This window comes from Heterodontus francisci, chromosome 31 (assembly GCF_036365525.1).
Source record: "Heterodontus francisci isolate sHetFra1 chromosome 31, sHetFra1.hap1, whole genome shotgun sequence".
In the NCBI taxonomy this organism is placed as follows: domain Eukaryota; kingdom Metazoa; phylum Chordata; class Chondrichthyes; order Heterodontiformes; family Heterodontidae; genus Heterodontus; species Heterodontus francisci.
Genome location: NC_090401.1, coordinates 28,697,190 through 28,710,478, shown reverse-complemented (window position 1 = coordinate 28,710,478; position 13,289 = coordinate 28,697,190). Strand labels below are relative to the sequence as shown.

General features: G+C 42.3%; 1 protein-coding gene across 1 annotated transcript in view; it reads right to left on the bottom strand.

Moving 5' to 3' along the window:
- The window catches only part of csmd2 (CUB and Sushi multiple domains 2), a 2,056,060-nt gene that overhangs the window by 144,747 nt on the left and 1,898,024 nt on the right, over positions 1 to 13,289 (bottom strand). The window contains exons 51-53 of the mRNA XM_068011193.1: positions 10,415 to 10,609; positions 5,890 to 6,063; positions 5,192 to 5,365 (exon numbers count right to left, since the gene is read on the bottom strand). Coding sequence (XP_067867294.1) covers positions 5,192 to 5,365; positions 5,890 to 6,063; positions 10,415 to 10,609 — 543 coding nt within the window. The remainder of the gene's footprint in view (positions 1 to 5,191; positions 5,366 to 5,889; positions 6,064 to 10,414; positions 10,610 to 13,289) is intronic.

Below are 13,289 nucleotides of genomic sequence, written 5' to 3'. Positions count from 1 at the left end.
ATACACCACAGAAAATCTAACCAGAGACTGCGTTGGAGAGTCACCAAGCTTCCAGAGATGTACACCACAGGGCCAATTTCTTGTCAGAAGCACACATTTGGAAAATCCATCCTCATGTATACAATGACTGTATTTATCCAAGTTGCTGCATAAATTAATACTAACATCTCTGGACTATTGCTTACACAAATGGACCCAATTTTCAGAAAGCATGCAGCACTACGCAGAGTGCTTTACAGAAGTACAGGTGAGTGAATGGTCAACCTCTAACCAATATAGAATTATCCATAACAAAAACAAAAAGTGCTGGAAATACTCAGCAAATCAGGCAGCATCTGTGGATAGAGAAGCAGAGTTAACGTTTCAGGTCTGTGACCTTTCATCAGATTTCGAGTATCTGCAGTATTTTGCTTTTATTATAGAATTATCCATGCTCACTGAAACTCACAGTTGCCCCAGATGCCAGGGAATAACCCAAGTGTTCTATTGAGGAGCAATTTAAAGAACTGTATTCCTGACATGGGGGCATGCTTTTCAGCCCCCGATGGGGGTGAGCACAGAGGCGGGCGGGTGTGAATCATTTGCGCTACCGGCTGATGTGCCGGCTGCAGCAGGCAGCCAATTAAAGGCGTTAAGCGGCCATTTAAGGTCTATTTTCCAGTTGGCCTCCAGACTCCCCTCAGGCATCGGGGATTAGGTCAGTTACCTGAAGGCAACCTCCTGGAGGCAGACCAGGGGTCCAGCATGCCAGGTGGGCAATGACGTCAGCATGTCAGGCAGGCAATGAGGCCCTCACAGCCTGCCTGGCTTCAACTGCAGCCACCGGTCACCTTGTGGAGGGGCCACCCTTTCACAATAGTGGCCCAGCTGCTGAGCCCATTTTTTATTTAAAATTTTCAAAAGTTGGAGAGGGGGCACCATCGTTATGTGCCCTCTCTCTTCCTCACCTGAAAAGGCAGCCTATTTGCCCTCCAGCTTTGTGAGCCTGCCTGCTGTCCTTAATTGGACAGCAAGTCTGCCCTCTGGCCACTAAGTAGCTGGGTGAATGTTCCCCACACAGTGCGGGATTGTGACCTCCATGGTCCCGAACCAAAACCCAAAATCCTGTACAGGGTTTCACCTAGCGGGAGGACATGTCAGGAATTTGGGAGCACTGTCCTGATTTTGTATCTATGATGAATCTGAATTTGTAAGAATACTCCTTCAACATATAGTAGTGCACAAAGTAGTGCAGTACCACATATGAGTAGACTCAGTACATATTTATAAAACATTAAAACAATAGATTGGTTAGCACTGACTAGAAGTGAATTGTAACCATTTATTCAGTATAAACCATGGAGTGCCAGCCAGTAGTGAATCATTTGGTTATTCCCAGTATGCTGAATTTGACTGGTAACAGTAAATTACTTCTATTCTTTCACAATGAGAAAAGATTCAGAACTAAAAAGCTCCACCAGTGTGAGTTATGACTGTCTTTAGCAAGAGTGAAAGAACTCTTAAAAAGTCACTAGCACCAGTGAGATACTATTTTATTTATTGCAAAGAACTGAGCTATTGCTTAAAACAAGCATGGCCATTAAACAGATTCTAGCGACCTGCATGTGGCTTGTCAACTGCTAAAAGATTATTCAAATTCATGCTTTATCCTTTCTGTTTTTCAATTTTATGAATTATTGCTCCATTGGACACTGAAAATAAAATCCAATGGCATTTAAAACCCATCCAAATAAACTATCTGCCTTAATACTCTTCCTCAAATGTTACAAGAAACAGTAGTTTCAATTGCCAAAGATTTAAGCTTAGGTGATAGTGTTGTAGAAAGTCAAAGGACATGGGTTCATGCCTATGATTCACCACATTATAATGACATGATACCAGCTGTACCATGAGTGGGGAATACCAACTAGAAGGGCTTCCACAAAGGAGAGGAGGAAGGAATCTGAATCAGGCTATGCTTCAATGCTCTCGTACAGAACCGAGCACATGTTGAGTAGGATTGGTAGCAGCCTGGCAGCAAATACTATCCTTGTCCCGTCACTTGGAATGGTGCACAGCAAGTAAAGACTAAGCAATGAGGGAGGGGCCAAAAATGGGAGAAAAAAAACAAGTCCCTTCGGAATTAAACTTCAACCACTAATGGATTAAAATCTGCTTCACACTCTTAAGTACTTGAATGATCCCTATTAACTTTTGTACAAATGTACAATTTTCTTTTGTAAACGCCAGATAATATTTTAAAATACTGGATGTCTGGCAAAGGCTTACTGAAAGTAATGCAATTTTGGGTATTAGGTGGAAAAGCTTAGACGTTCTTCTGAACCCCTCAACTGGAATATTGTTATTTTCTACACCAAAACCAATCCTTAAAAGATTTGTTTAGGCAAGGGAGAAAAGGGGTATTATTGGTTATCAATAAAAAGTAGAATCAAGAATTGAGAAATATGTTTCAAAATTGTCCCATGTACTAATACTGGCACACTTCATGGTCTTCCATTGTATAAGGCTATCTTTCTTTGGGCCTCCTTATCTCAAAAGACAATGGATATGCTCCTGGAGGTGGTCAGTGGTTTGTGAAGCAGTGCCTGGAGTGGCTATAAAGGCCAATTCTAGAGTGACAGGCTCTTCCACAGGTGCTGCAGAGAAATGTGTTTGTCGGGGCTGTTGCACAGTTGGCTCTCCCCTTGCGCCTCTGTCTTTTTTCCTGCCAACTACTAAGTCTCTTCGACTTGCCACATTTTAGCCCTGTCTTTCTGGCTGCCCGCCAGCTCTGGCGAATGCTGGCAACTGACTCCCACGACTTGTGATCAATGTCACAGGATTTCATGTCGCGTTTGCAGACGTCTTTAAAGCGGAGACATGGACGGCCGGTGGGTCTGATACCAGTGGCGAGCTCGCTGTACAATGTGTCTTTGAGGATCCTGCCATCTTCCATGCGGCTCACATGGCCAAGCCATCTCAAGCGCCGCTGACCCAGTAGTGTGTACAAGCTGGGGATGTTGGCCGCCTCGAGGACTTCTGTGTTGGAGATACGGTCCTGCCACCTGATGCCAAGTATTCTCCGGAGGCAGCGAAGATGGAATGAATTGAGATGTCGCTCTTGGCTGACATATGTTGTCCAGCCTCGCTGCCATAGAGCAAGGTACTGAGGACACAGGCCTGATATACTCGGGCTTTTGTGTTCCGTGTCAGTGCGCCATTTTCCCACACTCTCTTGGCCAGTTTGGACATAGCAGTGGAAGCCTTACCCATGCGCTTGTTGATTTCTGCATCTAGAGACAGGTTACTGGTGATAGTTGAGCCTAGGTAGGTGAACTCTTGAACCACTTCCAGAGCGTGGTCGCCAATATTGATGGATGGAGCATTTCTGACGTCCTGCCCCATGATGTTCGTTTTCCTGAGGCTGATGGTTAGGCCAAATTCATAAGGCTACCACTCAATAAAAATGCTATATACCACAAATTGCTCTCCTGTATTACAAAGTTTTGCAATCTGCTTGCCCATATTTTAAGAAAACATAAACATATGCACTTTCTTCTTTAAAAACGGATATACCTCAGTTTTACTGCCATTGCATTATTTCTTCAAGTACCATTAATAGATGTCCCAATCATTAGCTAGCTCCCCTTAATGATATGGTTCAGCTTTCTATCCATTTGATAGCTGGGAATATTTTGTAACTATTTCTCATTCATCTGCGTCATATCATATTCTGGCTTATTTACCACCCAATTGCTTTCCTGCCTAAAACGATGAAAATCTATGATCATGTGCTATTATACTTCAGTGAACAGTGACGTTGATGAGCAAAATTGAAATGGGCAACAAAATTAGCTGTTGTACAAATACAATGTCTTTGGAAAATTCCGAATTTTAATCCAACTGGGTCCCAATCAGATTTAAACTGCTATGTTGCTTTAAATTAAAGCTAAATTAAAATTAAATTAAATTAAAACACATGTTCAAAGAGACACTTTACAATTTCAACTTGCTGCCCATAATACAGCATGCTATTTTGAAACCTGTATTAAAACACTGTGCATTGGTGGTTTTGGATGACCAGCCAGGCCCTCTGATTGGATGCCTCTATTTCAAAAGTCAACGTGCAAACCTCTCTGGAATATGCCAATGACTCTGTCCCCATTGCCTCAAAATGATGTGGGTATACTTAGTTCTGATTGCTATTCTGTCTAGTATCCCAGTCAGTAGTCCTAAATCAACTTCCTGGATAATATACATACATACAAACATACCAATTGCGAGCAGAAGTAGGCCATTCGGCCCCTCGAGCCTGCTCTGCCATTCAATAAGATTATGGCTGATCTGTTTGCGTTTCGAATTCCACACTTTCGTCTATCCCCGATAACCTTTGATTCCCTTGTGTAACAAGAATCTATCTACCTCCGCCTTAAAAATATTCAATGACCCTGCCTGCACCACCTTCTGAAGCAGAGAGTTCCAAAGTCGCATAACCGTCTGAGAGAACAAAATTTCTCTTCATCTCAGTCCTAAAAGGGCGAATTCTAATTTTAAAACAGTGCCCACTAGTTCTAGACTCACCCACAAGAGGAAACATCCTCTCCACAATCATCTTGTCAAGACCGTTCAGGATCTTGCATACTTCAATCAAGTTTCCCCTCAATCTTCTAAACTCCAGTGAAAATAAGCCCAGTCTGTCCAACCCTTCCTCATAAGACAACTCGCTCATTCCAGATATCAATCTAGTAAACCTCCTCTGAACCACCTCAAACACATTTACATCCTTCCTTAAATTCAATTCACAAGGAGTTAACTCCCAATACTTATTTAACTTAAACAATCTCATATCAATTAATCCAAAGTTCTCCCCAGGATAACTCGGTAAAAAGCTCAAATATTGCATTGTGCCAAGTTCCTTACTTTGTTCTTACCTCATACCCTCTAACGCCTTTCTTTGGCAAGTATTTATCTATATGTCTCTGAATACTGTATTGTGATTGACGACTTCAATACTCAAGCACTGCACAGTCTAATGACCCATTTTGTGAAAAAAATTCTTAGTTATCCAAGTGAGCTAAGAACGCAGAAATCTAGCAAGAAAAGTAAAAACACAGTTGAGAGAATTGACTAGGAAGAAAAGCATAATAGCTTCACCAGAGATTCTTCGCTCCCCACAATTGATTATTAAATTATGTTCTGAAGCAATACTTACGCACACATACAGGTGATCTGCCTGACCACTTATGGTCCTGCTGGCAAATTCGGACTGAAGTTCCAATCAAGCGAAAACCTGGACTGCACTGATACACCACTGTCCCACGATAGTTGAAATTTTCTCCAATTATTTGGCCATTGACAATGGGCTTGGGCATCCCACAGTGACCAGCTAAAACCAAAGAAACTGCAATCAGTAACAGTTATGGCTTAATCGATTTCAACTCCAGGACAGAATTCAAAAAGGACAAGAAACAATAGTTGCCTTTAAACTATTTACATGAAGAGATTTTACAAATTCCTGATGAACACGTTGGCAAGTTTGAGTATTTTCATGTCTAAATATTATAATTTTGTAATGTGATAACTCAGGTAGGTTAATTTGGCAACTCGTCATTAAAATTAGAACTTTAGTCAGGCTGGTATAACAAAGGGAGGCTTCCAAAGCTATTGTTGGTAAACTTGTCAATTTGATCTTGGAATTAGTTGCCAGTACCCCTTTGCTTAATACACACACTTAACTGCAAAATTTCAGAAGCAGCTGTTAAGCTATGACTCATTGATATTCATTGCAAATTTTCTTTGTTACTAAAATTGATACAAACATCAACAAGTAACATTCAATAAGCAAAATCTCACAGCTCACAAGACATATAGTTTTTCACACTGTTATGTAAACATCTCCTAAATACTGACCAAGACACTTCACTTCCATTCCACTCCACAGTCCGTTGGATCGGCATTCACGCACCCGGGATCCTACCATTGTGTATCCGGTATTGCAGGAAAAGATGGCAGTTGCACCATATATCGTTAATGTTCCAATCTTATTGCCATTTGCAGGAAATGGCAGTTCTCCACATGAGATTACTAAAGAGTTACAAGATTGAATAATTAATTTTAACAAATCATCCTCTCGAAAATACCTTCCCTCCTACAACATTTTTTGATCAGCCAGGTGCCTGACACAGCCATGTTTAAAAGTTTACAAACCAAACAACATGTAGAATTTCTGTTTGTCTATTTTGGATGGTTTTCCCAATAAGAACACTTCTCCAGGTCAAGAACATTTCAGAGCAGGTAGGCAGAACCAGGTCCCCAAATGTAACAGAGATTAAACTTGCAGTTTACTTACAAAGTGCCAGTAAGCTTTCTCCTCTTTGTCCAATTATTACCTTTCTATCTGTTAGGGCATTGGCTTGCAGAGCTATCTAGAGGCAACTAAGAAGAAACGTGGTACTCACATGACAGAATATGTAGGAGTAGGCCTATTAGTGAACCAGACTAGCCAGTCAGTCATCAATAGCACTCTGAGGCTCTGTGGAATTACTTTGTTAGGTGTCTGATTATAAAATCTACCACTGAAGATTGACTTGGTTTCAAAATTCCATCATCAGAGCTACTTCAACTCCAAAAAGAACCCCCCACACCGCCCCTTACCTCCCACCTAAGGAGAATAGTCTCAAGTTGGTCTGGTATTGTGTGCAAAATATTTTGAATTCATACAGATTTTTGAGGTGTAGCTACAACAGTTCTTGGGATGGCAATATAAACATGAAAGCAATGGAAACTCTTGCAAATGAACTAATTTGAACCCGGAGCAAATGGGGAGCTTTGTCTAAGGGTATGAAGGGCGAGTTGATTGGGAAACTAGATTAAAAGATATGACAATAGATAAACAATGATAAACATTTAAAGGATTAATTCATAATTTTTAATGAAAACATGTTCTCCTAATGGATAAAAACGATCCAACCATGGCTAACAAGAGGAGTTAAAGATAGATTAGGTTAAAGGAAGGGGCGCATAATGTTGCCAAAACGAATAATAAACTAGGATGAGATTAACTGAGAGGAGACATGAAAATAGATTGTAAAAACTTCGATAGCTATGCAAAAAGGAAGAGACTAGCAAAAGCAAACATGAGTCCCTTAGAGGCAGAGAGAGGAGAAATCATAATGGGAAATAAGAAAATGGCATCGACATTAAACAAATATTTTGTATTTATCTTCATGGTAGAAGACACAAAAACATTCCAGAAGTAGTGGGGAAACAAGGGTTCAGTGAATATGAGGAACTTAAAGAAATTAGTATGAGTAAAGAAATAGTACTGGAGAAATTAATGGGACTAAAGTTGACAAATCCCTTGGATATGATGATCTACATCATAGGGGTTTAAAAGAAGTGGCTTCAGAGATAGTGGACACATTGGTTTTGGTCTTCCAGAATTCCCAAGGGGGCAGGATTTTCACCCCTATATGGGGACGGGAACAGAGGCAGGCAAATGCTTAATTTCAACCGCTGGCCATCATGTCAGTTTGCAGGTGCCATTCTGGCAGTCTACAATTTTGTTCAGGAGTGAGGAGATGGTGGGACCCAGCAACCCACCTGGTTTGGATCAACAGCCAAATAAGATTGTTAATGAGCTTATTCTCAGCTTGTTAAGTGCCAGTTTGCAATTTTGGTGGGAAGGCAGGGGTTACACGATGGATCTGGAACTGTCCAAGTATAAGGAGGTGGCAACACAGCAGGGAGCCAGTCATGGCTGCGCCATTTAATTAGGTGGGCCCATAACAGGGTGCACTGCTATGAGGGGCACTCATCCATTGGCACACAGCTGCCATTGGGTGAGCAGAGTTATCTGAGCAAGTGTTCTGTGTGCATTGATCATGTCCCTCCAGGGATCGTGGGGCCAAAATGGGGGCTCAGTAAGCATTGTGAGTGCAGCTGACCACAAGCAAGGCAACAGCTGGACATGGGATGAAGGTACTTAGAGACAGGGATGAGTATCAATGAAGATCAACAGTCTCAGGAGCAGATGCAGAACCCCAGGTATGAGGAGGGCAGAGGAGAGGAATGAGGGGCAGGAAGGCAAAAAAGGCAGCATCGAGTATACCGGTGAAAGAGAAACTATCTGGACCTGTCAGAGAATCAGTGCCATAGGTGACTGTGCCTATCTAGGCAGATGGTATCTGAAATTTGTACCCTCATTGAGGAAAACTTCAGACCTGGCAGCACTGCTTGCTATGTTCTGCCAATAGCCATTAATGTCACTGTGGCTTTGAACTTCTTCGCCTCTGGATCCTTTTGAGGATTGGCAACGGACCTTGGTGGCAAATGTCAGCACAACATTGCATCTCGCAGTTCACTGATGCCCTAAGTGTGAGAGTTGCACAGTACATACAATTTCAAACAGATTTGGCCTCGTAGGCACAAAGGGCAGTGAAAATTGCCTCTGGCGCTGGATTCCTGCAGGTGCAGGGCATTATTGATTGCACCCATGTGGTCACCAAGCAGCCATGGAGATTCATCAACAGAAAGGGCTTCCATTCCCTAAATGTTCACCTGGTATGTGACCACAACAAGAGCTTTATGCATGTGTGCACCCATTATCCTACCAAGACGCCTTTATCCTCCGGCGTCCAGGGTGCCACAGCTATTCATGTCACCACAGAAACTCTGAGGATCAATTCTCGGGGACCACGGATATCTCTTGAAGAGATGGTTACTCACACCTTTACGTGAACCTGAAATAGAGGCACAGAGGCACTACAACTGAAGCCATCTGCTCACAAGGCCCACAATCGAGCAGGCCATCAGGCTCCTGAAGTTGTGGTTCCGATGCTTGGACTGGTTGGGTGGCGCCCTGCAGCACACTCCTGCAATGGTCTCATGCATTAGAACAAAAGAAGTATGAGCAGGAGTAGGCCATTCTTCCCCTTGAGCCCGCTCTTCCATTCAATAAAATCATGGCTGATCTGACTCCACTTTCCTGCCTGCCCCCATAAGCCTTGACTCCCCTGTATATCAAAAGTATGTCTAATTCAGCCTTGAATATATGACCCAGCCTCCACTGCTCTCAGGGGAAGAGAATTCCAAAGATTAACGACCTTCATCTCCGTCTTAAAATGGAAACCCCTTATTTGCCCATAATCTCAGATATGGAAAAAAAGTAGATAGTGCATGTATATTAAAGACTGAATTTGCAGTTATAAAGAATTAAGATTAATTTTAACACCCTCTCTCTTCCCTCTGTCTTTATCTTGGTGGATTTATTTCCACCAAGATACTATTGTTTGAAGAGGATGTACTGATAATATGATGATGGAACTAGATGAGAGGGGTCCTGATTCTGACACTGCAAAAGAACCAAGTCAATATCAGTAGAGGTCTGGTCAATAAGCTAAGTTGCTCCAAGACATAAATAGTTCATTCATTGAGCTCCCTCACATATTGAGGCATCAGTAATTCCTTCACAAACAGTCTGTCCCTGATATCACCAACCGTTAATGTTTGAACAAAACTATTTAAAGAGAATTATCAACACTAAATGAAAAGACTTCAAAAACATCTGCACCAGTTTGACATTTTAAAATCAAACGAATTATACCAGCCAGCTGTTAAAGTAAAAGCTGGCATTGGACAGCTTTGCTGCCTTGGCTTAACAAAATTTTCAATAGGGATCTAATGAAAAGCTACATTTCCCAGAATCCCATTTACCCTTTCCCTCCCTCCTCACTGCTGTACAACCAGAACCCGATCCCCCCCCCATTGCACCACTAACCATCCCCCCACCCATCTTCGCCAGTTCCCGGGGATCGTCTCTAGTCTGCTCGGCCATCCAGCGGAAAAGGGAGTTAAAAAAAAAAATGAAGTGCGGCAGTTAAATTCAGCAGGGCCTTCAACTTCCTGGTATTTTCAGATTTCTCAATTGTAGACATGGCACACGGCTCACTCCATGTTTCCGCATAAATATCGGAACTGTTCTCCATGTTCCCATTCTGGATGTGTGAGTGGCCTGTTTGTGGAGGCCATCCACAACACTGCAAAAGGAGTGTCCGTCCGGACAGTTACTTGAAGTGAGAAACCTGGCTATCTTTTCCCTCCTTAACCCATGAATGCTAAGGCCAACTGTGGTGCTTTAACTGTTTAGCTAAGATTACCTACAGCACTGTGGATCGGGTCCCTCTGTTATAGATAACCTTCTGCAACACTGGGCGGAGTACTTATGCACTTGGCTCATCAAATGATCCGAAATAATAATTTCTGATACAAGTCAAAACACGTAGTGGGTCAGTCAGAAATATCAACCAACAACTTCAAACTTTTCCCGTCAGGAAGCAGACCCTCAAGCAACTGACAGTAAACTGTTCACCTTAAGGCAAGCAGCCGTGTCTAATATTTTTAATCACTAATCTGTGTTATAATGCTGGATACTTACTTTCACAGTTGGGCTTCTGCTCTCCCACACTCCAGGTCCCATTAGCTTGACAACTGATGGCCCTAAGTCCTTGCAGGTAATACCCTGGGTCACAAATGATAATCACTTGAGCTCCAAATTGATTTGGGTTTCCATATAACAGCTTCCAATCCCCATGCTCTACATGGACACTATTAAGTTCAGGACATGTCACAGCTGCAAGAACAGACATCGAACAACAATTAATAGCAGTTTATCACTTCACTACCCATTGAGTTGCAATTTTCTGATCGGTTATCATTTTGATCAATCAAGAATAGAATTAAAAGCAAAATACTGCGGATGCTGGAAATCTGAAATAAAAACAAGAAATGCTGGAAATACTCAGCAGGTCTGGCAGCACCTGTGGAGAGAGAAGCAGAGTTAACGTTTCAGGTCAGTGACCCTTCTTCAGAAGGGTCTAGAGAAGTTCCAAAGAATAGAATTAATCTTCTCTTACATGCCAAGATTTAATTACAATATACCACAAAAATGTATAAATAAAATGAAGATGATCTTGCAATGCATTGATTTTTCTTGTGTTTTTTTAAATTCCACCTCTGCCATCCGGGTGTGGTTCCACACCATAAATGACTGTATGAAAGTTTCCACTCTCTTTCAGCTTATGGGTGCTGTGCAAGGGGACCAGGCAGCCCCAGTCCAGCTCCTAATGCTGACAAGGCCACAGCAGATCTCTGGCCATAACTGAGCATGAATTATTGTTTGAAGGAATCACAAGGATGTGGTGTGGAAAATGGAAATGCAGAATAAAGATGCTTTATTCTGTTTGGGTCAAGATATCTGGCAGTGAAAGAGCAGGCAGAGTATTTTGATGTACGCTACACCTGATCTGGAATTGCTTGATGCTGACATGAGTGGAGCAAGCAGTTCCATTCTGAATACTGACATCCTTTACCTCAATAAGTAGGCAGGAACAGAAGTCACTACATAATTGGCTACAGTTTTCCCCTAATTGACAACAGAGACAATGGGCCAGATTTTATTCCGGCGACGGGGGTCCCAGTGGGGGGCTGGAAGATGGGGAAGAACTTGCCTCGGCCCTCCATCGGACCCCTATTGGAATTTCACAGTGGGCAGGCAATTAATTGCCCACCATCGAATATGCCGCCCCGTTAAACGACAAGCTCCCGCCTCCAGAGTTGCCAGCCAATTGGAAGGCCAGCAGCTGTGCAGTACCGGCAGCACCACCAGGAGCGGTGGCCATTGTTGGTCTTGCAGTAGGCTCTGCAGTACTGAAGGAAGACGACCCCGGGACAGCTAAGTGGGGTCGGGGACTCCGCATGGCGGTGGACCCCTCCGGCTTCTACAAAATTGAGGTGGAGGCAGGAAGAGGCCCTTAAGTGGCCAACAATTGGCCACTTAAGGGTGTCAATTGGTCTGAGGTGGCAAGGCAGTCTTCAGCCTTCCCGCCCTGGACAAAATGGCAAGGGGCCTGGACAAACCAGGAACGGTGCTCCCTGCCATTTTGTTTGCACCAACACCCCCCCACCGCCCCCCTCTATATTTCGTTCCCTATGAAGCACTTTATGCTGTTACAAGACCATGCATGGTGAATAAGGATGTTCTTTTTATATGTCATAATTTTGCCTGAACAATAATTGACATTCTGAATCGTGAGACATTCTTAAATTAGTCCACTTAATAAATGGTATTTTGCAGACAAATTGAGTTGATAAAAGGTTTGATAATTTCACGAAAAATATTAATTCAGAACTCTTGGCTAAAGAAGCCGCTACAAAAATATTTTCCACTTATTTAATGATTATTTTCCAGGATTGTCAATGCTTGGAGTAAAAACAACTATATATTTGTCAATTCAAAATGAATTGATTCACAATAACTTCATCCATGGAACCGAAGTAGGACACTCTCCTTTACATCAAGATAGATGAGCAGGGGGAGGATTCTGCATTCAGCACCTTAATGGAACAGGCATTTGTTAAAAATTGTGGCAAAAAAACTGATAAGAGAAATAGGAGGTGACTCCCAGTATAAATACAAAAAAAAACATGCTTTGATAAAAGTGTTTCACTAAGAATTAAACAAGTCTAATGCTAAGGGGAGATTTGATAGACAAATCCAAAATTATGAGGAATTGGTTAGAGTAGATAGGAAGAAACTGTTTCCACGTGCAGGAGGGTCAGTTACCAGAGGACAGAGATTGAAGCAAATGAGCAACAATCAGGGAGGAATGAGAAGATTTTTTTTTTTACTCAGCAGGTTGTTATGATCTGGAATGTGCTGCCTGAAAAGGTGGTGGAAACAGATTTACCAGTAACTTTCAAATTGAACATATACTTGAAAAGGATAAATTTGCAGGGCTATGGGCAAGGACCAGGGCAGTGGGAATAATTGGATAGCTCTCTCAAAAAGCTGGCAGTGCCACAATGAGCTGAATGGCACCCTTCTGTACTGTTTGATTCTTTTCCATTGGTCAAGTAAATGGTAACAAATTTAAGATAACCATAAAAAAAATGGTGAGGTTAGGGAAAAATTCTTTACACACAGGTCAGTTAGAAAGTGAAATTTTCAGTCACAAACATTTGTTGAAGCAGAGTCCAGAAATTATTTGAAAAGGGAATCAGATAGTTGGTTGCAAAACAGGAATATTAAAGGGTATGGGGAAGGAGCAGGAGAGTATAGGAGCACAGGAATAGGCCATTCTGCTCCTTGAGCCTGTTGCATCATTCAGATTGCGGCTAATCTGTATCGTAACTCCATCTGTTCACCTTGGTTTCGTAACCCTTAATACCCTTGCCTGATAAAAATCTATCAATCTCAGTTTGGAATGTTCAATTGTCCTAACATCAACAGCTTTTTGGAGGAGATAGTTCCA